We start from the raw sequence: 25971 nt of genomic DNA, 5'->3' as shown, positions 1-25971 counted from the left end.
GGTATCTTCTTGATTATAGTGTAAATTGAAGATGGACTATTCTTTTCGGGTAGAAGAATAATTTCACATCTCCAATATTTAACTCCAAAGCCAAACCGATATCTGAATATAGCGAGGCAGAAGGCCAAGGGGATTAAATATTCAACCGGGAAACCTAATGTTACATATTTAATAGATACTTTAATAATATTAATTTAATAATTTAATATTAAAATTTTATTGAAATAAAATAAACTAAATAAAATCCAAATAAGTAATAATTACTTATGAAACTAAACTTTATATGACTTTTTTAAATTTTTTATTGTATCATCGTTTATATTATATAAGCAATTTATTTATAAAATGGCAACGTCTCTTATTAATATATAAAAAGAATTACAAGTTTCTCAATTTGTCCATTAATTATTCTCAAAAAATTCGTCCATTAATTAGAAGAATTTTTTAGGCTTAATTATAAGAATTTGTAAATCGTAATAATTGTGTTTCTATAACATAATTATCTACTTTAACGAAAACCAAATCTTTTCTTTATCCATCTTCAGAAAAAAGAAAAAGAAAAAGCATATATCTATTTTCTTCGTCTGTTGCAAGTGCAAACCAAAGATCCAAAGAACAAAACCCGAACCTACGAGAAAGATCCACTTGGAATTTGAAGTCGCAGCTAACAAGAAAACTAGAGACAAGGACCCTTTCTCTCTATCCACTTCAAGGTCGCGTTTGATCTGCCAAAAAGGTAACTTTCGAAATCATGTTTCCCGTATCTTTTTCTTGTTCCTTGGGTTGTTGATTTGATGCACGCGTCCTGTTTTATGAGCTAGAAAATTGACAGTCACAATATCTAACACTTGTATGTATGATTAATGGGTTTGTGTTTGTTTCACAGACCATCAGGATTAAACCCGTCATAATTGTGTTATTACAATGAAGCATATTGTTAAAATAATGGGAATTCTAGTGGCCATCACTGCCTTTTGGATTGGTCTCTTGCAAACTTCTGTTGTTCCTCTTACACATACTTGGTTGGTATGTATTTCTTTTCATTAAAGTTTTTTTTTTTTTTTTTCAAGAAAAAGAAAAGACCTGACTTTATGTTGCTCTCTTAACAGCTACCCATCTACTTTATTATATCATTGGGATGTTATGGTTTGTTAATGGTTGGTATTGGTTTAATGCAATTTCCAACTTGTCCTCAAGAAGCCATTCTTTTGCAGCAGGTATATGTTATTCTACATTATTTTCGTTTGTTAATTGTTACCTTTTCTAGTTTACAAGATTCTGAGCTGATGTTTGTTGTTAATCTTAGACTATTTTATCTTCACATGTGATTGTTGAGGTTGTCATGCCAGTTCTTGCTTTGTGTTCCGTTGTATATTATGAATGTTATATATTTTACATGCGAATTGGTTGTACAACTTGGTTCCAAAGAGCGTCACCAGTTTTCTTGATTCAACTGCTAACGGGCGCATACTATTAGCAAGAGAGATGATTGTAATACTTGATTGATGTTGCGAGTCCCTAACGTGTTCAGTGGGTTTAATGCATTAGTATTTTTTTCTAAATTTGAAAAGCCCTTGTTCGGAATGATCATTGAAATGAATTTTAAGCCATTCTTTCTTCTTGTTTTTGTCTCATCTACTTGTTCAAACGCTTTTGCATTGGGGCTGGTGAAGAGCCTGATCTGTGTTCTTCTCTCCATTATCTACCAATTTGCTAGTTAAATTTAGCGGACTGATGTTCAGAACATATCCATGCCTTAAATTTAGTATTTTTTCTTTAAGACAATCAAGCATCAACAATTGCAAGAATTTAGGATGAGCAAATCAAGCACAACCATATTTTGTATGTATAGAACTGTATATTTGAGTACTAAGTTATAGAAGATTGAGGTGGGCTTCCTGTTGCACATCTCTCCCTTCAGAAAATGATGTCTTTATTCGCCTATGTTGTTTCAGTATGATATGATATGACTATTCTTAAGCTTCATAGATTTCTAACAATTTGGTTTCTTTCTGTAGGATATCGTTGAGGCCAAGGGATTTCTAAAGCAAAAAGGGGTTGATGTTAGTTCAGATTGATAAATGCTCATAACTCCTATGCCTAGAAAATCAATGGCGAACTCTCTCAAGTTTTGAGCAATCTGCCAGTGGGATCGGAATGCCAAGTTTTGCCACCTGATTAAATTTTTGCCAAGAGTTGCAACACTGAAATCTAATTTGGTTTGGGGTTCTAAACCAGCCTAAGAATTGTGTAGGAAAACAAACTAGATTTTAGCTTTTTACTTTTTTCCTTACAATTTTTCTCACTTTCTTTTCCTTTTTACTGTTGGGAGTTGAGAATTGTGGCCAATTACTCTTATTGATCATGCTTAGATTATAACTTAACCTCAAGTCATGCCTACCATTCTCATTGTCCTCTTAACATTTTGCAAAATCGAAACTTTATTTTTTTATTCTGCCTATTGTCTTATAATCTGTAAAAAGTTAAATTTTCCTATGATTTTTCTCGAAGCTAATAGAATAATATAAGTAATTTCTTGTGGTATCCGAAGCGTGAATGCAACCAGCAGAATGGCGCATAATTCTATTTTTAAAGTTTATTTACACCATTCTCTAATTAACATTTATTAACATCCAGACCAAAAGGCGATTTCCCGCAAAGCCATGACAATTTGGCAAGCATCAGCCAGGGCAAAAGAAAAATAAAACTCCATACAGAATGAAACCTGGCGCTCTTTGAACACTAGGTCCCTTTAAAAAAGGAAGCCTGTGATATAATACAATTCTGTTGCATACATCAACTAGCCTCCAATTTCATCTTTAATAAGATGCATCCTACAAAACCCAGAAGCTATCGTGTAACTTTACAAAGTGATGAGGGCTTTCCAAGAAATCCTACCCAGATTCTAGTCCCCTCGATTATGCTTGCCTTCTGTTAGTATCAAAAATTATTGTTTCTTTTACCACAACTGGGGTGCCTGAAGTAATTTCATCAGTGAGTCAGTAACTGTCTCGTGTATGCCAGTTGCATCTGCTAACCCCTCTGCAGCAATCCAAACAAAAACTGCCGATGAATAAGGTAGATTATTTGCCTACAAAAACTTAGCATGTACCCCGAATCATTTGTTACATGAAGGAGAGTTCCACCATGTTTAAATCACGCTTCACCTCCTTTGGTGGTCCCTGCTGAAAAGAATTGCTCTGCTCTGTCAACAAAGCCACTAGGAAACCTACAATGCAGCATTACAGAAGCTTCAGGAGCCAATGAATTATGCTTCAGAGAATCTTCGCTAGATTTTGTTGTTTTGTAATCTTTTTGGCTTCTCGTCTTACCACCTCTAATGTTGTTTCCTAAAACACCTTTTCCTGAAGAAACCCTTGTGTTTTTGGCATTGTAACGGTTGGATCTTAAGGGAATGTCTCCGTGAACTTTTTTAGGTTCAGAACTCTGCTGATTACTTTCACCAGAATCCTCAATTGGAAAATTCTCCAACATTAGATTGGTTCGAAGTGCCAGTGGAACATTTCTGCAAGATGTTAGCATGGAAAGCAGCATATCCATACTTATTTCTTGCAGAACCACATACTTGTTCTGCTCACACCCGTAACAAGCCGCAACTAGTGTGCCACCCAAAATTGGCATCAGTTCAGGATCACTAAAGAACACAAATGGTAGATCACACACCTGTTTTCTTCCAGCAAAAGTTAGATTTTATTTTTAACACCTCGACAGAAAAATCAAATTTGTGTTTCCTTTACTGACCTTATGAAGTATAGTAGGGCTTTTTCCCCACCGAAGGACAGCTTGATTTTCATGGTGGAACAAAGCAAAATAACCAAGAAGCAAAAGAGACTCGAGCAGAAGTAACCCAACCTGATAAAGAGCAGCAAAATACATTACTTGATAAACAGCTATACAGTAGTATAACTAGAACCCATCATTTTTCATTTTAACCCAATAATTTTGTTCTCCATACTAATTTTTTTCATATTTACATCTGGTATATTTAAAAATTGTTCATAGATCAACTCATATTCTTCATTTATATAGTTTTCCAGTTAAAAGATCTCAGGATTCTTGCCTTTGATTCAATTATAGAGTCACATCATCTGTATGTGCAAATATATTCTGCAAAATACATATTTTGTTTGCGAAACACTTGTCTATGCATCAAATGAATAAGATATATAACCCTCTTCTATCTTGCAATAAAGCAGCTTATCACATATGATACAGTTAAAACAATGGCACACGAAACATTACCTGGTCATTAGCTACTTTCCATTTGCTGGTGCAATGAGAAAGAAGAAAACTCATCAAATGGAAAAATTCCATTTTCAAGTCTGGCCTGGCCTGTGAACAGTTTGAGAAATAAGAAGGGTTCAAATTGGTGGAGTGGCAGGAGAGATATGCATAATAGAATCCTTGCTGTCTTTCAGAATCTGGAACCAACACTATTTATCCCAAAGAAAAACACATTATGATAAGTGAAATTAACTTACGAGCATTCTCTGCATAAATGTAATATCCAGAAGGGCTAAATTGTTCAAAACCCTCAGCACCCCAGTTGCCACCTCCTCAAAATTAGATGGAAGGACGTAAGATCCCTGAAGAATTGAAATATTTTAGCAATTTGAAATAATGCTACAGTAAAGAGAGTACTGTCTTGAGATAGCATAAATGGAATTCCAACAATCAGGAAAAATAAGTAAAAGGTATGAAACACTAGGCATCCATGAGAAGTTCTGAAATTCAGGATGGGACTATTTGTATAGGTCATCTTCTAGCACTTCCATTTGAGGATTTGAGACCTGTTGAGAAATAGCTCTATACTCTCCGCTTGTCTTTTTTCATTTGGTTTTACAACGGTTAATATAATAACATACAATGGTGCCACTAAACTTATATACATTTTACATTTTCACTTGGTTTTACTGGTGTAATAAAATATAAATAGACAACCAATATGACTGGGTGGAACATCTAATATGGTGAACGACTGCAGAGAAATCATCTGCAGCTGGAAAAAATTTACCTGCTCAGAGGACAACCTATTGTTTGCCTGCAATAGTACAGCTGTCAACAGAGAGGGAAGACTGACCAGTCCCGTTTCAGCTATGGCTGAAAGAAAAAAAGCTACCGGTTGTTTCGTACTCAAAATGTTATCATTTTTTTTCTCTGCAACAACATTAACCATGTGCTTTTCATCCTTCCCCTCAATAAGAATTTTCTGAGATTCATCCAGAACATTTCCCAAGTTAATGCTGGCATGATTCAACTCTTCTGAGCTATAAGTTGGCTTCTTTTCACCATCTTTTAAAGCGGTTAGTGATTCATCAATTTTATTTATTGTACACGACTCATGTAATGGTCTATCCTCTAATGCATCTGGAGGAGATACAAGTGTACTACCATTTAATACAGAAAGTGGAGGTCGACAATCTCCAGAAGTCATATTTGCTGAGGGATACCCAAATTCTGAAATCTCTGCCAGCTTAGATTCTTGATTTTCAAATTCCACTATTGTTTCCATTGGAGAAGATTCCCAGTCAATGGAACTAGTGGTTTTGGGTCTGTATGTTAAGACCACCAATAGACGTATACTTAAGAGAATGGAAGAAGGAAAGGGTGAGCCTTCCACTTGAGGCCTGTCATATAGTGCAAAAAGATCGCGCAGCCGGTGAACAACCTGGTAAGCTGTCAATAGCTCCAGCAAGCCATCTCGCATTTGGAGTTCCCGTTCTTCAGAACTTGTATGACCAACAACAGTTCCAACAATCCATAAGAAATTATCCAGTACTTCAGAGATTGATTCAAAATTTTCAACTGATGTTTTGCTTGAAGGCAAGTTAGAGATCCCAGAGACATTTAAAGATGCAGCAATCTTTATATAGTTCTCAAGGGCTGTAGACACCATGGGGATGATAGGGGGTAAAAGATTCTGTGCTAGAAAATAACTCCGATTTGCAGGTACAGATAGAACTACTCTCAAAAGTTTTAGAAGGTGTACTGTAACTTGGCAAGCTTCTGGTTTTGATGTATGAGAAGCAGGAAGTGCAGAAGCAATAAAATCAAGCAAACCAGCTTGTCGAGAAGCCTGCAGCTCAGGGTCTTTTCCCTCCAAAAACTGTTCCATTAAACAATATCAGAATGCAATAATTTAATATAACATAAATTTCTTAGCAATGCGTGTACCATAGTAAGATTGGAAAGAAACATAGAAGCTAGAAGTTGATAACCCATTGTCAATAGAAAAATTCAGCATGGATACTTTAGATTACAAGTTTTAACTGGTGCCCTACTGCAGACATCTGATACTGACGTCAATAATCCCTCTAGGAAAATGCTATGACAGTATGACAAACACAATTACTACATTCAAGTAGTGCAATAAACTACAATCGTAGTAAATGTTTCCAGTCATAAACCCTTGCTTAAAATGCAAATATTGAAAAAGTCTTGAGTAAAAAGTATCTAAATTTTACCACATCTGTCTCACTTAAAATGCCATCATCTTCATTCCAGGAATAGGTAGAGTAGATTTTAGAGCACAAGGAAGACAGTTTTGAATATCATCCATTATAGAGATTTAAAATATTATTTCCTTAAAGATTCTATAATTTTAAACATTATAAGCCCCGTTTCTCAGACCATACAGCACATAATGCTTGCTTGCGTGTGTGTGTCTATGGAAAAGAACATGACAAGTACCTTGATCATGTCAGTAGTTATTAGGCCTATGCTTGTTGCCCCTTCTTTTCTTGCCTGTCGAAGTCTTTGAAGTTCTTGAAGCCACCTTCCTAGTTTTGCTCTTGCAGTTGCCACTGCAGTTCGATATCCAATACCAGCATTTTCTGCACTAACTGGAGCCTCGGGGAATTCATACTTTAGAGCCATAAGTCTTTGCCGTATCTTCTTAATTCGTCGCTTCAGTGAATGTTGCAAGGTGGCATTTCCTGTAGCAAGAGTAGAGCCTCCTATACCTGCAACACTGTTTTCTTGATACACTTCGCCACTGTTAGTTGGTGTTGATCGGCCTTGACCTTCCTTGTTCATGGAACGGCGCATTAAAGGAGAAGATTGATCCCTGAAGTCCATAGATGCTCTTTCCCGAATTTGTTCTAGATAAAACTTGCGGCGTTGTTTACTCTCACTAAGTCTCTCAGCTAATTTCTGTGCCAACAATTCAGCTTCCTCTTGCTGGGCTTTGGCTCGTTCCTCCCTCCTCCGAAGCTGTTCAATGGCCCTTGCTTCACGCGCTGCACTTGATGCTTTGCGTTCCTCTTCTCTTCTAACTTGAGCCTCTTCCTTTTTCCGCTGAGTCTCAGCAAGCCGATGTAACTTTTCGGCTTCAATGAGTTTTCTTCTCTCCAAAACAGCTTCTTCTCTAGCCATATCCTCTTTCTGTTTAGTTTTTATCACTTGAAGTTTTTCAGCTCTCCTCAGCTCAGAATCCTGAAGTTTCTGGCGCAATATAAGTTTCTTATTTTCTTCATTCAAGGAAGTAATGAAACGAACCTCATTAACTTTACTACTTTCATCTCCAGCTCTCCTCACAACTTGAGCTAGAAAAGCTTCATGTCGAGATTCACTACGCTGGTGGCGCGCATACATTCCCTCCCTTAACTTCATAGTGCGCACAGCCTGCCATTCATTTACTTTGTTCAATTTTTCAGACGTCCGCTGAAGCTTTTGAACTCTTTCATTCTCCAACTCACTTCTGATTCTCATAGCCCGTGCATGTTTTTCTTCTGCTTCTTTTTTCAAATCTAAAGCAGTTTTCTTTTTCTTCTCAGGCGACATTAGTTTATCATGCAAAATGCGCGCGCGCTCAGCACTTTTCCTGCTCATACCTGGTGAATGTGATACACGGGATGAGACACGGAAAGGTGATGACAGTATGTCCTCCCAATTCCTTTTCTCCTTCCATGCATCCATATATTTCCATGAAGTTTCTTTCCTCTTTTCCTTATCTTTTTCAGAAAGTGGAATCTGTTTCCTAGGAGGATCTATCGATTTTAGATTTTTCTCAACAGTACCTTCTACCAATGCTTTATCTCTCTTATGAAGGAGTTTCTCTACTTCAAATTCTTTTTTAATCTTTCCAGAAGCAGACACAGCAGAAATCTCCCTAGAAGAGATCTGAGATACATTAATATCGGATGAGGATGAATTATGAGGATAGTCGTCACTGTTCTCTACAAAGTTTACTTTGCTAGACCTGCCTAATTCAAAATTCCGCTTTTCACCACTCAAGCTACTTTGAGTGAGATCTGGAGTTCCATTTTGCTTCCTTAATTTTACTGTCGAGTCTCCACCACCACCTTTTCCTGCTGATCTCCTCACATTATCACCAGGCACCTGTTGGCAATTGGAATGCTCAACCACTAGGGCCTTTCCATTATGGGCTGCAAGCATGTTAGCTCTTTCTTGTTGAATTTTCTTAAAAGCCTCCAAAGATGAAGATAATATCTCGGCTCTGTGAGGTGAAGTAGTCATTCTCCGGACCTGCACTGAGAAAGAAATCACTAACCATTTCAAGTAATAGAGCTAGGTTAAGAGAAGATGAGTTTTGGATATCTGGCAGAATAAATAAATAAATTAATCACTTCACATGTGAAAAAATACAATATTTTAATCTTTTCCCTCTAAGTGACTACTTGCCAATACCGAAAACACAAGTAAAACATCAAATATGCAAATATTCTTGCAAATTCACCAATGCAATCAGATGACTTATAGAGAACAATCCTGTACCGTCTCTTTTTAGTGAAATCTGCTTATGCTATGCAACTTACACACGTAGGCAGCCAAAAGGATTTTAATAATTAATTCCATGCATCACCCAGAAAGAAACTTTCTTATGGATGCATAACAAGGACTTGCACTTGTGTGCAATTGCAAATCATAGGATAAATCGTATTATATTACTGAAAACTTGAAAAAAGTGCAAATAATCAAAGAATGAAAATTTAAAATCTAATTGAACCTTAAATATTTCTTTTTCATTATTATCTATGATACTTCCCGTTTTCATACTGCTGCTTTTATATTCTATGTTTTCTTAGTAATTTAAAACAGAGTAACTAAGATTCAGGTGTGATGTGGAAAATGCCTAGGAGTTTCCTCTCAGACATGGTAGAGCAGTAATCTTAAAATGAAACGAACATAGATATAAGAATTGCATTTCAAAGAAACTTCATGAAAGAATTTCCCAGCCACAATGTAGAACATGAAAGCATTACCATGTTTGTTTTTCTTTCAGCTTATTTATAATTGATTTGGATCTATTAAATGTCTGAAACATGGACTCCCCCCTCCCATTCTTTATTCTTTTGGACAAACAAATACCAGCTAATATGGGATAGCAACAGCATGAAAAGAATTTGTTATCACGATCATAAGAAAAACAGAAAATCAGTTACCTCCCATGATAGAGCATGTGGCCTGCGATGGTCAGACTTCATAGGAACTCGAATCCCATCAATTGATTGAGAAGAGGACCTTTTCACATTCTCAAACTCCTGCACTCGTGCAGTCAGTTCTTTAAAGTCAGATGCAGCCTCCTCAAGAACAAGAATAGCCTCTTTCATTTGCTCTACATCACATTCTAGCTCGCAAAGGAGATAAAGTTCATCTACAGCCCTGTTAAGATTCTCAAACAGAAAGCACCAAAGCCGTTCTCTGAATCGTTCTTTGCTTTCACTTGTGTCACCTTCTTCAAGGGGGGTCACATTTTGGGCCTTCAACAGTTCATTATTTATTGTTTTATCAGGTGGACTTCTGCAGTTTTCAACAGAAGCCATTAAGATAGATTCTCCTGAAATTTCAGTTCCACACTTTCCACTTGCAAGCGGCTTGTTGTCTTGGGGAACTACTGCTGGGCTAGATTTCCCATTCATGACATTTACTTCAGAAATTTGTGGCTCATTCTCCTTAGGTATAACAGGCACCTGAAGTTTTACCACTGTTCCAGCATTGCTGGAAAATTCAGGATCACATTCTTCAATTGGAAGTGATTCACTATCCAGGGGAATAACCACTGTGCTAGAATTTCCATTTGTAACTGGTAATTCAGAAGGTTTTGATTCATTAACTGCAGATACAACAGGCAACATCACCACTATATCTTTAGAAATTTCAGGTTCATCCTTTTTAGTGAGAATTGACTCGCTGTCTTGTGGGATCACTGTTGAATTCCTATTTGTACCTGGTATATCGGAAATCTCACTATCATTTATCTCAGACACGGGCACCTGAAGTTTCAATACTGTACCAACCTCAACTGAGTGACAAGTAGAACCTATGTAATTCCTTATAGTTTTAAAAGATTCACTATGGAATTCCTTGCAGTTTGAAACATCATTTGGAGCAATCATTTTTCCGTTCATGATTGGTACTTCCATATCATTTGAAGAGCTTTCACTCACCTGTTTACAATTCACTTCAATTATGTCTTCCTTGTTTGTCATTGAAATAGTTTCATCATGACAAATATCTACATCTGCAGGTGCTACCATCAGTTTGTTTTCTTGGAGGTCAGTATAAAAAGAAGCATCTGCAACCGAATGACAATTGTTTTCAAGCTTTCTAGCCACTAAATCATTACCTCCATCATCTTCAAATTTGGCATCACCTTGAGAATTATGTTCATGACACATTACCAAAACATCATCCTCTAGATCACCCCATTTGATTTTAGGAACCACATCAGGATTATGCTTATCTAAGAGCTTTTTACTATCTCCGGCTCTAGGACTAGAATTAGCAAGTAACAATTGTGACAACCTGGGAGATTCACTATCTATACTATCTTGCTTAACCACCAATTTATTAGAGGAGGACACATCATTTCCATCTTTATTAGCCAGTAAAGCAGAATCACCAACATCACCACGGCCATGTATGGATACACGTAATCCTCTCTTTGGAATCTGGGATTTGCGCTTTCCACGAAAAGTCCCACTTTTTCCGCTCAACGAGGGCTGAGTTAGATGATAACCAGAACCATTCTTTCCTGAAAATCCCCCAGACCAACTCTGAATGGAAAACTTTGTGCTACTTCTATGCTTCTGAAGGAAGAATTTAAGAAAACAAAAATAGAAAACTGAGCACAGTATGAAGACTTATCAAAGCTGGATGCTTCACAGTTATGATGATAAGTTACTAGCACAGACACCAAAACAACCTGAAAAAGAACCTAGTTTCTTTCATTAAAAGAAGGAGCAGAACTGAATGCAGAATTTCCATTAGAATAAGATCCAGAAACTCCTTATCATATGGGAAAAAAAGCAAACAACATGATGTCATGTACTTAATGTCCGGGGGAGCACTAAAGCTCATATGCAGCACAGTCCAGAAGAAAAACAAAATTGGATGGAACGTTTTAGTCATCAAGACGAATTTGAGGACCAAGTCCAGTAAATAAAATAAGCAATTCTCAACTAGGACATAAAACAGTGGAACTAATCGACATGATGATCACAATTCACAAGTAATTTTTAAAAATTCGGAAATTGACATTGCTTTTATTAAATACCAATAAAATCAATGAGTGAACAATAAGAAAAATGGTGCATTTCCAATGTTCCATATCCAACTTCAGTTTTTCTTTGCCTTTAAGAACAATAAACAGTGTACTTTCTTTCATTAGGAGTCTTTGCGATAATACATGAGCCAATACTTAAAAGGAATTGATTATAAAGAAACACCTTTTTCACTTCAAACCATCCTGAGCCCTGATCATCCACTGCCTCTCCAATATTCTCCATCAATCAACACCTAACCAAATTGCCTCTGAGAAAAAAATATGAAAACACTAATCTACAAAAAGGGAATATGTTGCACATTTCATTAGAAAACCCCTAATAAATTCCTCCAATTTTTACAACAAAAATGAAATTGATTAATCATCCATGATCATTATGATCAAAATCGAAATGGGTAATGAAAAATATTAAGGAGCATTTGGTGTTGAAAAACTTGGTAAAGAAAGATTGGATTTTTTATTTTTTTTTTAAAGAATTGGGAACAAATGGTTTGTCAAATTAAGGGAAACTGAAGGTCAGAAATTGAAATGGCAAAATGGGATTCTTGGGGAATAGAATTCTGGGTAATTGAACTGTGAGACATTGGAAGTTTGAAAAAGAAACTTTGAGTTTCTAGGGTTTTGTTTGGTTTTTGAAGGAAGAAGAGGAAAGGAGGGAACAGAAGAAAGTGAGCTATTATAGTGGCAGGAAGGAAGAAGACGGTAAAAGTGCAACTTTTCTTTTCCTTTTAATAGAGTTACTTTTGTTTTTTGATTTTCTTTTCTTAGTTAAAAAAGTTAAAACAAAATCAAAGTGGTATTCATTTTCTTTCACAAAAACATTTTTTAAATTAACTTTAAAATGAAATAAGTTTTACTACTCAACCGATTCTTTCTCTAATGTCTATTCTCTTAATTCTTTTAATATATTTTCCTCATATAGAAGTAATTATCTTAATTTATATCAATAAAATATTTTAAATCCCAAGTCAATTGTATTTTTAAATATTTTTTAAAAATGTCTAAAGCTCTTGCAACAAGAAAAAATGGTGATCACTGAAGAAAAAGCAGTTCAACCAATTGCCATAAAAAGGTGTTAAAAAATTGATGAAGTTTTAGAGATGTGGTTGGTATTTGACATCATAATTATGTCAAGGTAAGGTTGGTGAGATTTCAATTTGGTAAGCAAACACATGTGAGTGATTTTATATGATTAATAAAGTTAAAAGAATTATTCAAAATTATAATAACAATTTATTTTATTTTATTTTATTTTAATTATATTTAATTTAATTAAAATTATGACTAATAATTTAAACAATAAATATTTATATTTATATTATTAATTACTATTATTATTTTAATAGTAAATATAATTAACATATAATATATTAAGTGTTAATAGATAAGAAAAAATTCAAAATTTCAGTATTTTATATAGTGAATATCTAATCGCTAAATTAAAATATAATGATTATATTTATATTATTCTAAGATTAGTTAAAATGTATTTATTCAGATTTTAAACCAAATTTAATTAGATTTAAATCTCGATAACAATCTATATGAATCTAAAATTTAACTAAATTTATTTTTAAAGAATTATTTATAATTTTTCAAATAGTAGAAATCATTAGTTAATCTCAACAAATATATATATATATATATATATATATATATATATATATATATATATATATATATTTGTCTAAAATAATAGAATCTTTTTAATATCAGGTAGGTTTAAAATGAAAAAAAATATATATATTTATTAAAGGACCGAGTCGGATAGACAACCAAACCCTTGAAGACACGTGTAGATGAAAGTTGCTATTATAGCATAAAGGGCACATTGGGTTAATCTGATGCAAACCTTTTAATTTAAACACAATATGACATTTTCTTTTAATTTGGTAATAAGAAATAAAAATTATCCGAGTCAGTTTCTACGTATGTTAATGTCGGTGGCCATTTTTGAACTACTTTCAGTTCAAAAGTCATTTAAACTATTATTCTTAGAATTTCTTTTTCTTTTTTAAGGCTATAAGATCAAATATTAATTTTTCTTAATTGCTTACATCATAACTTAACATTAAATTTTTGTTTTAAAAAAAAATAGCTAAATATGTATATATGCACATTTTTTTATTTGTATCATTTATTTTAAATTTTATATAATTGTTATTATTATCGGTAATGTCATTATTATTACTAATCCATAATTAATGACTTATTATATTGTTTATCTTTTAATTAATTACTACTTATTTATTACTATTCTATTATGTGTCTTGAGTCAATTTTGAGCACAACTATTATTATTATTATTATTATTGTTTTCATTATACAATTAAGTTGATAGAAATAATTTAATAAAAATTTTAATTTTTAATATTAATATATAATAATTTAAAAAATAATAGCAAACTGACTATTTTTAAAGATTTTTAGCTTTTTAAAATTTTAAATTTTTTAATAGTGCAATAATATAAGAATTATTTTTAAAATATTTATTTATTAATATTAGTATTATATAACTTAATAGATATTACTATTTTTAGAATTAAAAATATTATATAGTTGAACAAATAATTTATTATTAAATATAATATTAAAAATATAATTTAAGATGTTATTTTCTAGAATTAGAATTATTATTTAACTAAAAATTTATTTATTAGTTAATATAATATAAAATATAACTAATATACTATTTTTTAGAATAAAATTAATATCATTATCCGATTAGAAAATTATTTATTAATTAATATAATATTAAAATATAATAATTATGCTATTTTTTAAAATAAAAATCAGTGTTAAATTAAAAATATAATTTATTAATTAAAAAATTAAAAAATTATACTTAAATTTAAATTTTACATATCAAAAATTAAACAAATGTGTCAAACAAAATTTAGATATTAGAAATTTAGATATTATATATAATATACTCATAAATAATATTTGTATAATTAAAAAAAGCAGGAATATGGTAATATATAACTTTATTTAATTATAAATAATAAGAAAAACTCAAGTTAAAACTTACTCTCATAAGGATTAATAAGAATTGAGACATCAAATGTGTTATTTTGAATATAAGAAATTGTCTATGACAGCCATCAATCAATTAAAGTTGGCATGCAATTAGACAAATTAGATTGAAGAAGCACGTGCAGAGCACTAGTCTGAACTTGTATGCTAAAACAAATTCTAAGCTTCTTTAATGGTTCATGAGGTTGATTGGATGGTATTAGGAATGTGGCACTTAATGGACCTTAGCATCACATTTGAATGATTTTACTAATCATGTTCTACAATTTTTGGAGTTTGGAGACTCATGACTTTCATCCTCTTCATATATACTACATGTATTATTTATCCAAAGAAAATTATATATATTATTTATATGATAATATCATATTTTAATTATTTCATGGAATTTTATCTTTTTATACATAAGTCTCAATTATTTCATAAATTATGGAGGAGAGAGATTGGGTGTTGTGTTGTCTTCGTTGCCAGCAAAAAAGGCTGGATACCATGGGCCACTATCATCGTCTAAGGACTGAGAATCCTGCATAATAGCATCTTGTTATTTTGTGGTCAGACTTTGATCATCCAGTGGTGATGGTAGCAAAGGTAAAGTTGATCGTTTAGTGATAGAGTGTTCAATCCATTGATTATTAGGTCCATTGTAAGTGCAGACAAGTGGTGTAGAGACATTGGTGCTTCCTAAATTATTTTTCAAATAATATTTTTAACTTTAGTGATTAATAAAAAATCTAAAAAATGTTATTAGATATTTCATTATAAAATAATTTAATTTAAAAAATAATTATCAATTTTATAAGACAAGTGACACCTGTGATAAAAATAAATGTGAAATTTCAATGCTTAGATTAGTATTTTCTTTTTTTATTAAAATTATTTAGTATATTATTGGTAATTATAATTTCTGATATGAGGTAGTATAATTTTCTAGGATTTTTGAAATATGATATTTAGTTAATAATTAAATAAAATTGAACTACAAATTTAATTGAACCATTTCAAATATGTTTATGATTTTTCAAAGGGAAATGGGTAAAGGGGAATTACTTTATATGTACTTTTGCCTATTTATATATTACATCCTTTCCTGTATAAAAAACAAATATAACAAGTTTGACATTGCAAACCAAGAAAACCAAGTTCTATAACACAAAGATTTTGTAAGAAAGGCATAACTTCTACTTAAAGCTAAGCAGCTTAAAGCTCACACTCCACAATTTGGAATCTCAACTTCTAAAAAATCTATACTAATAAATTTAAATTACTGCCTGTCAAAACCACTCAATTCTTTTAAGCTTTTTTTAATTATAGAAAGATACCTAACTGTTTGACACACCTAACTCTTCATTAAGGTTCATGCTTACACTAAAATCTACAGCTATAATCAGTCTGCACTTTTCAACCAAATCCAATAACTCTTTTGTCCCTTTTTTTCTTCTTTAAACATCAACCCATTTTAGCCAACATGATTGGGTTCTGATGGATGGCTACAGGAATGTCATAAAGAAATTAAAAAAGAAAAACCAAGATAAGGCAAGAAAAGAAAAATAGAGATAAAAAGGGCATAACTTTTTTGACATAAAAAACCCAACTGCATTGCATTATTGGTTTTGCTCTGTACAAGGAAACTTCGTATCAAGATTGAGCTTTACTGCTCTGTTTAATGGTGGGTTTGGATATTATGCATCCTTGGTTTTTTGAGGTCAGTTTCCAATTGGGTTCTTCTTGCTTTGTTTTTGTTTTTTTTTTTTTTTTTTGTTGAATGACTTGAAAGTAGCTTAGATTTGGTTATTTATGTTTCTCGTGTTACTGGTCTTTGACATTCTACTGTCAAAATTTAAGAACTCTACTATCAAAATTCAAGAACGCTGCTTTATTAGTGATTAATTGAGCTCAGCTGCCATTTTCAAATTTTAGCTGTGAATTTTTGCATTTGAGATCGGTTTGTTAGTTTCTTATTGCTTTAGATATTAGTTTTTGTATCTAGTTTTCTGATTTCAGGTTCGGTAAGATACTATAGTTGAAATTAATGGCATTCATTTCACTCTTGGTATCCATCTGTAACCAACAGCAGGTGAAGCCCTTTTGTTGTCACAATTATCACATAATTCTCTACTTCCTTTATTGCTTTAAGACTTTCAGCTTTATACTATACCATTGTTTTCTAACTTATCTTTGTGTTTCCTGTTTTCTGTAACTGAATTATCATTTCTTCTCTTCTTTTCTATGTCTAAATCTGGACGCCGTATAATTTCTAAACTGTTTGTGTAATTTTCTTTTTGGTCCTTGCATTACTTTATTTTTCTTCCTTATGTAAACTTTATGTATCCTTCTTAAAATTTTCACAAGTAATGAAATGATACAGCATGGAAAAAGTTGATCCTTTTATATATTTTAGTTGCAGTTCATTTGAATAAGTTGAGGTGGTGGTGAGGCTATTACTGTTGATCAGCCAATGGGATTCTCCCTTTCCTTGCTTTTCCTTTTGGCTTCTCTCCCTGTGATTTTTGCTCAAGACGTTAAACATGCTACGATTGTGGTTGATGGGACAGTCACAGTCGCCGAAACTGATGATAATTTCATCTGTGCTACCCTTGATTGGTGGCCTCATGACAAGTGTGACTACAACCAATGTCCGTGGGGCTATTCATCTGTCCTAAATTTGGTAAGGCTTTGCAAACTATTCTTCTTAATGGAATTAAATAACCTTTTGAAGAGTTTAAATGTTTTACTTTTTAACTTTTTCTTTTCTAAAACTGGATATGGAGAAAACTTTGACACAAGTTTGATAATTGTATACTGTTGTTTGGTATTTTCAGAACCTGTCTCATCCTCTTCTGGCAAAAGCTATGCAAGGTTTGTATCAATTTTTTGCAACATCTTAAGCTTAATAAATAATTTCAACATGCGTCATCTGTTATTAACATCTATTTAGAACATGATTTAGTAGTCTTTATGGCTTTATAGCTTTCAGGCACTTGAGGATTAGAATTGGTGGTTCTTTGCAAGACCGAGTGTTGTATGATGTAGGAGATTTGAAGTTTCCTTGCCATCCATTTAGAAAAATGAAAGATGGGCTGTTTGGATTTTCAAAAGGATGTTTACATATGAACCGGTGGGATGAATTGAACCTTTTATTCAGTAAAACAGGGTAAGATTTTAGCACTTGAGCTTCTTTTTGGTCCTTTCTTTCCTTTCTTCCCCCAATTAAAACAAATACAATTATGAAGTTGACTCATTAGTGTTGTCTATAACAAACTCTTGATGCTAATATCCAAGGTAGTTTACTTATTCTACTATAGCACTGGTGTTCATTAATATTAATAAACAACTTTATGGCTTTATCTTTTCAGTTTTAAGTTCTAGCATAATACATGGAACATAAGTATCTAAGTAATGTTATATGTGATAATATTATATCCTTAAGTTTGCTGAATTCATAAATTGAAACTTTTTGGCATTGAAGCGTTCCCGAGTTTTGATTTCCAATACTGAGGAATTTGAACCTGAGATTTCCTTACCAATTCTGTGCCCCTCACATATTTTTCATCGACATATATTTAATGCCAAAGAAATGGGGCTTTGGAAGAGATTGAGGGCTCACTTCAGGTGTGCTTATAATTAGAATTATTGTATCTGCAGGGCTATTGTGACTTTTAGCTTAAATGCCCTCCACGGGAGGCACCAGATCAGGAGGGGTGTTTGGGGAGGAGCTTGGGACTCCAGCAACGCCTATGATTTTATGAACTACACTGTCTCAAAAGGACACAAGATAGATTCATGGGAATTTGGTATAAAACTTGGACAGAGTCTTTTCTATATGGATTATTGTCTTTCAACTTATTCGCTTGTATTGCTTTCATTCTGGCAGGTAACGAGTTAAGTGGAAGTGGCGTTGGTGCAAGTGTAAATGCTGAGCTCTATGGGAAAGATGTGATCAACCTTAAGAATATTATAAATGAATTGTACAAGAACTCTGGCTTTAAGCCTTCACTTATAGCACCTGGAGGATTTTTTAATCAGCAGTGGTATGCCGAGTTTCTTAAGGTTTCAGGTTCAGGCATAATCAATATTTTGACTCATCACATATACAACCTAGGAGCAGGTAGGCTATTCTGGTGCCAAATTCCTTTTGCCGGTTAATAAATCCAATAATCTGTCTGGCCGAGTTTGAAATGGTATTTCTGTAAATGCTTTTGTAAAAGTTGTCTCTGTGATTATTACTTTTAACACAATTGCACAGATGGGTGACATACTTTGGAGTATCTTTCATTGTCTTCCCATAAAGCTGCTTTTGTCTTATTCCTGCAAAATAGATGTTTCATATTGGCCATAATTAGCTCTTAGAAAGACCTGCAAAGCAATGTTAGTAGGTCTGCTAGTAATCTCCTTATGAATCGACAAAAGAATTGCTGCTTCTGATTGCAGATTTTTGAACTTCTCTTATCCAACTTATTCTCTTCTAGACTCAAATGCATCTGGAGCTTAAGATCATAAGTGGCATCTAGGTTGGGAAGTCTTCTAGATCTTTTAGCTCATCCTACTCTTTGATTGTGATATGCATAACAAGGACATTGAAACATCATTCTGTCTTTTACCTTCATAAGATGTGTCTAATGCAGTCTTAGCACAGGGAAATTCTTTCTTTTTCCTTTTCTGATGAATTTAGGTTGATTAGGATGCATGTATTGCTATATATAATTGATAATTCATTGTCCCATTGCAGGTATCGATCCCAACCTTGTGAGTAAGATACTGGATCCCCATTACTTGAGCAAGATAACAGAAACATTCAGTGGTCTTGCTCAAACAATTCAACAGCATGGTCCTTGGTCTTCTGCATGGGTTGGTGAATCTGGCGGGGCCTATAACAGTGGTGGCCGTCATGTGTCTAACACATTTGTCAATAGCTTTTGGTAATCTTGCTTGCAAGAATGCTTCAGTTATGCATTCTATTATGCAGAAAGAATATTTAATTATCAAGTCAGTGTCATGTCGAGAATGGTGGTGCTCAATTTTTCATTTATTTATATGATGCTCAGGTACTTAGATCAGCTTGGATTGGCATCCAAATACAATACTAAAGCATATTGCCGGCAAACACTAATTGGCGGAAACTATGGTCTCCTGAATACAACCACACTTGTGCCCAACCCTGACTACTACAGGCAAGATCATGACTTTTTTTTTTTTAAAAAAAGTTCTCAATGAAGCATACATGCTGCTTCTTCTCCTTCTTCCGTGGGAGGAGGGGGTTATAGGGTGGATGCACGGAGAGAATTCAATGGTGAATTTTATTTTTGGTTTCTCCGTGACACATACCTAATCTAAAATTCTTGCTTTTGTTGGATATCTTGTTCTCAATAGTGCTCTTCTATGGCATCGGCTTATGGGGAAAGGTGTTCTGGCTGTTGGTAGTGATGCTTCACCGTATCTACGTGCTTATGCACATTGTTCAAGAGGAAGAGTAAGGCTATGTTCTATTTTAACTTTTATAGTTATAGTTATTGTTAAAAGAAAAAAGTACTCTAGCACATAGGGGTGTTAAACATTAGTGTTTGAAGATTTTCCGCTTGCCTACCACATGGTCCATTCGGGTGGAAGGTATATAAAGCATCTCATTTTATGGTTATTTCTTCTACCGTTAACATTGTTTTGAGACTTAACACTTGACAACTCTCTTAGCTCCCTACTATTTCTGATAAAGCTGTATTTCTAGGGTGTATGGTTTTTGGGGCTAAAATTGAGAGGCCATGCTAGTTCCTCATCATCATGCATCTGAATTTGATTCCTCAAAAACAATTACATGTTTCCATATGCATTTGCGGTCCTAAAAGAAACAACCAAACACCACCCTGAAGTTGTGGGATCTCTGCATAAATAATATTCCTCAGCAGTCGTCCAGTTGCCTGATAAATACTTCTGAATGTGCTCTTGCTTGTACAGAAACAGAATAAGATTTTTATTGCTGAACTGAAAAAGTTAAATTTTCTTTTCCCTTCCTGTTGCTTCCCCAGCTTACACACAATAATATGTGAGGGATTTTCATTCATGAAAATGTATCTTCTTTGCATTCCTAAAGCTTTTGAGGCTATATCACGCATGGAAGGTCCACATTACTGTTATATGCACCAATACTGCTGAAGTTCGTCTGTTAAATCAAATTCATTTTTCTTCTCATGACTTTCGAGATCTTTAATCTGAGCACATATGCAATAACTAATGTTCTTAAACTTGCATAGAAACATATTTGTCAGACTGCAAAGCAATATCTCTTTATCAATTCAGCATCATCTTTTCCCTTTCCTAAAGAAAAGAAGGTTGGTATATTCATGAAATAATGCAACTAATGCATACAGACAATTACAGATTCTCATGCATGGCTGTGATCTCATCTAATGACTACCTTGAATCATTTATTCGTGTCTCAAGATTTATTATTTTTCACATGTGATAACACGTCTAAATCTTAGATATTTGCTTTGCAAGCTGTCTTCTTTTTGTGGTTTGTTAAATTTATTTATTATATTTGAAATGTTACTTCTTATTTATTTATTTTGTCTGTTGCAGGCTGGTGTAACTTTACTACTGATCAATTTAAGCAATCAGACTGATTTTATAATCAGTGTTCAAAATAGTATGGCAATGAAGTTGCACGTGAAAGAGAACATTCAAAGAGAAAGCCGTATTGTTCGTGGCCTTAAGAGATCAGTTTCATGGGTCGGAAACCGAGCCTCAGATGAATCATTAACCAGAGAGGAGTACCATTTAACTTCAAAAGATGGTTACCTTCGAAGCCAAACCATGGTTCTAAACGGAATCCCATTAGAGCTTACTGAAGATGGAGAAATCCCGCGGTTAGACCCTGTTCATAATAATGTGAAATCTCCTATATACATCAGTCCTTTATCCATTGCATTTATAGTTTTCCCAAATTTTGATGCCCCCTCTTGTGCATAATTGGCTGCACTTATCACTTAGCTGTATAATTAATTTTATGTTGTATATGTAGTTGCAGAAACTGTAATCTTTATGGTAACTGTAATTATGACAAGTTATAGTTTGTGAAATAATGTTGTGGAAGAAAATAAGATAAAAAAAGTCCCACATTTCAAAGTCTTTTGAACTGCCTTGGTGTGAGCTTGATTAGTACTACATTTCTCTTCTGTTTCCTCTGGAGGTTTTAAGGTAATTATGGTCGGCCAGAGTAATAATAAAGAGAAAAAAAAAACATTTATCTATTTCATATTAGCATGTGACTTGTCTAGACTCAACACGTTACCATAGAATTCTAGCTACAGTCGCCATCCTCATTTCTAAAGGAATGAGCTCGGAATCTTTTAGAAGCTGGGGATTTCTTATAAGATCTTTACCGGTTTCCTCAATCAAGGTTGAATGTCTGACTTCCTTTGTAATCCAAAACCCTATGTGGCATTCGTTTACTCAGTATTAAAACATGGTTTATTATGTTAATAAAAGAAGCAAGATTTGCTGCTCCAAATGTAGACTCGGCTAGCATCATAATTATGTTGATCAAAAACATCAAAATTCATGTCAGTAATCAGAATCTGCCCTCTTTATTATTCTTCTGCCAAGACAACAACAGCAGCAACAAGAATTTCCATTAATGCCACACAAATCACCAAGTTAAGGTGAGACGATTAATGAATCCACGTCCAAGTTAGTCGACCAAGTTGAACTGTAATGCAAATAAAAGTAGTATCAGGACAATTATGTCTTTATAATGTTTTCCTTATTCCTTATTTAGATAACGACCATTTTATTTTATCATATATTTATTTATATTTATTTTTTATTAGTATGTTATTTTAACTATTATGCATTGAAGCTTGTTTTTTCTTTAATTCGTTTGTATGTCGGTTTTATTTGCCATAAAAATAACTTGTATTTTTTTTTTTTTTTTTTGAGCGTTTAAAACGCATCGTTTTATCTTCTCACAATCAGCTAAAAGACCGCAGAGAAATCTAGTAAGTAAGAAAAGCCCTCTTCGTCTGCATCTGCTTGTTGCGAATAGCTGAAAGGAAAAATTATGGGTTCAAAAGGCGAAATTTTGAGCCTGTGCCGTTCACTTCTACGGACAGCTCGACAATTCAGCGATTACAACATCAGGGAATATACAAAGCGCCGCACAATTGATGCTTTCCGAGAAAATCGGAACCTGACCGATCCTTCTTCCATCTCCGCCGCTTTCTCCGACGGCAAGGCTCAGCTTGACGTCGCTAAACGACAGGTCGTTGTATATTCTCTTTATGCCCCTAAAATTAAGAGCGTCATGGAGACCAAATCGTCTCCTTCTGCTTTTAAATAATCAGAGTTCTTTTTTCTGTTTGTATTTGATAATTTTGATATAATGAATTGAATCACAATTAGTTTTTTCGCAATGTTTTCATTATGAGGGATTTTATGTATTGATTGTGTTAATTATTATTATTATTTTTGGTCCTCTTAATGTTTTTGCAATATTGAGTATGTGGGTGTTGCAAGGAATGGGGAAAAAAGTTAAAGATGCAATGATGTTACGGAAGGGTGTATTCGTGCTGAATTTTTAGTCCATTTTTTTCATAAGAATTATCTACCATTCTAAAAGCTAATGCTTTTCAACGTATGATTTTATCTTATGGTCATTTGTGTGTTTACTGACCAGAAGGTTGATGAGGTGGTTGAACAGATGCTTCCTCATATTAGATAATATTAGCAGTATTGCAAATCTGATACAATAGTTTAGGATGCTCTTGAGGAAATATTAGCTAAAGAGGCTAGAGCATTTTGGAAGCTATGCTTGTGAGCAAGCGTGAAATTCTTTCATGTTTTCACTTTTCTTTCACCTTTTCTTCTTATTTGATGGGAATCTTCTTACCATCCATTAGTGTGGATTGCTACTAGTAAAGTCTTGGAGGCCTTTGCTCTCTCTTAAGTTTTATTATTGGTTTATTCCCTTTTGGGTCTATGATAGCTATAAAGATACACAGCAACTTCTCTCTGGATATGCGGTCATCATGATTTATTCATGGACTGCAATACATTGCTGTTTTGATAGTCTGATCGGTGAGAAAAGGAGGTAAAGTATGCATGTTATTAAAACATATCTCTTCATGAATATAGCAAATCTGGATCGTGAGATGGGGCATTGGTTGGTCAAAATGATTGCAGATTAGAGAGGTTTCTGATTGCAATACACTTTAGGAGATCAATATTGGGTTTAACTTAATAGTTAGGCGTAGTTGTTGCCTTTGTTAGGCTCAGCTTGTTGGCGACACTTGGCATTTGCTTGTTCCTTGTAATGGCATTATCCTAACTAGCTATTTCTCATCCACATAAGTACAGGGAGTTCATGTACTTCGGATGTAGCATCCTTCTGAATCAATTGGGTACCAATATCTTAATTCATTAGGAAGAAAAAAACAATAAAACTAGACAAGAAAAATGACCTTACTGTATCACTCTTGGTACTTATATTGATGGGAGTGCAGAGAGAAGTGTTTATTTTTTCTTATTGTGTCAGTCAATGAGGGTAGCTTTTTTGGTAAACCAATTCTCAGATAGCATCGGGCCAAATCCACATCTCTGGGTAGCGAATCTAGGGGTACAGCCCATTTACTGTGATTAGTAGTGGGACAAGGGACTTAACTGTACACCAAAAATCCCAGTTTTGATCATGGGATTTCGCTTAATTCTGAAATCTACTACGTGGTGCTAGGAAAATGGAGATAGGAATTCACGTTGAGTTTCCTCTGGCCTAATGCTTAAAGTCTGCGGTAGTATTAATCAAGTTGCATCTATTTGGCGCATTGAGAAAAGAAAAGCAGAACAGAGTTATTGCATGACAGCAGTGCAAATCTGGACACATGATTCCTTTTCTCCCTAAACCCACCAACTTGTGCAGCGCCAAATCTTTATAGAAGCCAAAGAGGAAAGGCAGCAGAAGAAGCAACCAATGCTCCTCACTTTAGTTGATGGCCCTTTTTTTGCCTGCCATGAATTATAATGAACGTAGAGAGAGAGAAAATTAATTGATATACGTTAACGGAATAGGCACAAAACTGTGGAGTGCCGGCGGTTTAAAGGCATTAGCAATAACCAAGGCAAAAATAAAGCTGATGGCATTTATTTGATGTCTCCTCCAACTTTTCAATTAATGTTTCTCAGGTATTACTATTGGCATGGCTTCTTATGGTATGCCATGATTTAATGGGATTTTGAGAACCATCTCCACTTATCCATATTGGTATGCCACATTTTCACCATATAATTCAACATTAATACATATTTTACCCTTGTCGCAGAACAAGTCTCTTGACCCTTTGAACTTGCACAGATGCTTGAACTTACGAATGTGGGGATCCAAACGGCTTTATAATTTCCGTCTATAAGGCTCAGGTGTCAATAAAACTCAATTCAAAGTTAAGGGTGCTAAGGAATTTTTTGGAGCAAGTACAGGTCAAATGATGCATCAGGTCTAATATTGCCGAATTGGAATACTACAGCTTCAGTTCTTGAAATTGTATAAATGTGAAACATGGCATTAGAAGGAAAAAAAATAAAATAGAAGAAGCACATGCGCCTATATGTCTTTTTACATTATATTAGAAATTCAGATTTTCATTTTTGTCATTTTCTTTTCATAGAAAGGTAATAATACATGTAAGGGAACTGCATATTGAACATAATTTAACTTGCTGCAACGTAAATGAAAACTCACAAATTTACAGAAAATAAGAAAAAGGCAAGTCTTATTCAGTTATGGAGAGGATTCGGTCCAGTATAAACTAGGCGTTTCTCAACACTAAAGTTTGGCACTCTCTCCTCATTCTGCGTCATTGCTGAAGAATAATGATGGTACCTTTCAACATGGCGGCCGTGATGGTGATGGACATGGTGCTTGTGAGATGTTGTAGGCGCTGCAGGGAAGGATTCTTGTAATACTGCATGGAATAATTGAAGCCTTGACATGAAGATGAGAAAGAAAAATATGACTGCTAGAATCTGGTAGCCTGAAATGGCAATAATGGGAAGAAGTCTCTTCATGCTGAAAAAGGGTAGAATAAAGGGAGAGGAAAGTACAACTAATTGTATGAGCAGAGGAGCCGACCCAATGACATGAAAATGAAGATCTACATACCAAGTACATAAAGGTTTGAAGTAAACAAACTATTTGAGCACTATTTATTTGGACACCAAGCATTTAAAATGTCACCAATATCTATAGAAACAAGCTCTACTTCTCACTTTTGGGCATAGAGGAGAGATAGCGAGAAAGATAGAGAAATGCTGCTGCAATTAAATAGGAGAGAACAAAAGAAACAGCTCAAGCTTAATTTATTATGTCACCCAGAATGGCATCTCTCTCTCTCTCTCTCTATATATAT

General features: G+C 33.9%; 4 protein-coding genes across 5 annotated transcripts; 3 read left to right on the top strand and 1 right to left on the bottom strand.

The window, feature by feature from the left end:
* Positions 1-500: 500 nt before the first annotated feature.
* LOC8284473 (dolichol-phosphate mannose synthase subunit 3) lies at positions 501-2452 on the top strand. Its single transcript, XM_002514652.4, has 4 exons — positions 501-736; positions 887-1026; positions 1110-1217; positions 2019-2452. Exons 2-4 carry the CDS (start codon positions 925-927, stop codon positions 2076-2078), a joined length of 270 nt encoding a protein of 89 aa, XP_002514698.2. The 5' UTR covers positions 501-736; positions 887-924; the 3' UTR covers positions 2079-2452.
* Positions 2453-2716: 264 nt separating this feature from the next.
* LOC8284472 lies at positions 2717-12277 on the bottom strand. The gene is made up of 8 exons (XM_002514651.4): positions 11712-12277; positions 9426-11072; positions 6712-8508; positions 5036-6127; positions 4503-4607; positions 4264-4353; positions 3763-3873; positions 2717-3684 (listed from the first exon to the last, which is right to left on the bottom strand). The coding sequence occupies exons 1-8, from the start codon at positions 11769-11771 to the stop codon at positions 3157-3159; spliced, it is 5430 nt and encodes a 1809-aa protein (XP_002514697.1). The 5' UTR covers positions 11772-12277; the 3' UTR covers positions 2717-3156.
* A 3685-nt stretch (positions 12278-15962) lies between these two features.
* LOC8284471 (heparanase-like protein 2) lies at positions 15963-21703 on the top strand. Of its 2 annotated transcripts, none has more exons than XM_002514650.4 (10): positions 15963-16286; positions 16989-17249; positions 17404-17440; positions 17552-17735; positions 18227-18375; positions 18456-18689; positions 19311-19500; positions 19627-19752; positions 19952-20051; positions 21155-21703. In XM_002514650.4, the coding sequence occupies exons 2-10, from the start codon at positions 17040-17042 to the stop codon at positions 21542-21544; spliced, it is 1620 nt and encodes a 539-aa protein (XP_002514696.1). In that variant the 5' UTR covers positions 15963-16286; positions 16989-17039; the 3' UTR covers positions 21545-21703. The 2 variants fall into 2 exon arrangements, with proteins under 2 accessions (XP_002514696.1, XP_015572047.1); XM_015716561.3 differs by having other exon boundaries at positions 16983-17249.
* An 830-nt stretch (positions 21704-22533) lies between these two features.
* On the top strand, positions 22534-23043 carry LOC8284470 (LYR motif-containing protein 4). The gene has a single exon (XM_002514649.4). It carries the CDS (start codon positions 22635-22637, stop codon positions 22911-22913), a length of 279 nt encoding a protein of 92 aa, XP_002514695.1. The 5' UTR covers positions 22534-22634; the 3' UTR covers positions 22914-23043.
* Positions 23044-25971: the final 2928 nt, after the last annotated feature.

The sequence above is a fragment of the Ricinus communis genome, chromosome 4 (assembly GCF_019578655.1).
Source record: "Ricinus communis isolate WT05 ecotype wild-type chromosome 4, ASM1957865v1, whole genome shotgun sequence".
In the NCBI taxonomy this organism is placed as follows: Eukaryota; Viridiplantae; Streptophyta; class Magnoliopsida; order Malpighiales; family Euphorbiaceae; genus Ricinus; species Ricinus communis.
Note: the sequence above shows the minus strand (reverse complement) of the source record. Positions and strands in the feature narration are given on the sequence as shown.

Excerpts from the sequence above, each read along its gene's own strand:
- LOC8284473 (XM_002514652.4), top strand. The coding sequence starts at position 925 with ATGAAGCATATTGTTAAAATAATGGGAATTCTAGTGGCCATCACTGCC. Across the intron at positions 1,027-1,109 it reads CTCTTACACATACTTGGTTG|CTACCCATCTACTTTATTAT; the intron begins GTATGTATTTCT and ends CTCTCTTAACAG. Across the intron at positions 1,218-2,018 it reads AAGCCATTCTTTTGCAGCAG|GATATCGTTGAGGCCAAGGG; the intron begins GTATATGTTATT and ends TTCTTTCTGTAG.
- LOC8284472 (XM_002514651.4), bottom strand. The coding sequence starts at position 11,771 with ATGGAGAATATTGGAGAGGCAGTGGATGATCAGGGCTCAGGATGGTTT. Across the intron at positions 11,073-11,711 it reads GATGGTTTGAAGTGAAAAAG|AAGCATAGAAGTAGCACAAA; the intron begins GTGTTTCTTTAT and ends TTCTTCCTTCAG. Across the intron at positions 3,685-3,762 it reads GCCCTACTATACTTCATAAG|GTGTGTGATCTACCATTTGT; the intron begins GTCAGTAAAGGA and ends GGAAGAAAACAG.
- LOC8284471 (XM_002514650.4), top strand. The coding sequence starts at position 17,040 with ATGGGATTCTCCCTTTCCTTGCTTTTCCTTTTGGCTTCTCTCCCTGTG. Across the intron at positions 18,690-19,310 it reads CATATACAACCTAGGAGCAG|GTATCGATCCCAACCTTGTG; the intron begins GTAGGCTATTCT and ends GTCCCATTGCAG. Across the intron at positions 19,501-19,626 it reads ACATTTGTCAATAGCTTTTG|GTACTTAGATCAGCTTGGAT; the intron begins GTAATCTTGCTT and ends TATGATGCTCAG.
- LOC8284470 (XM_002514649.4), top strand. The coding sequence starts at position 22,635 with ATGGGTTCAAAAGGCGAAATTTTGAGCCTGTGCCGTTCACTTCTACGG.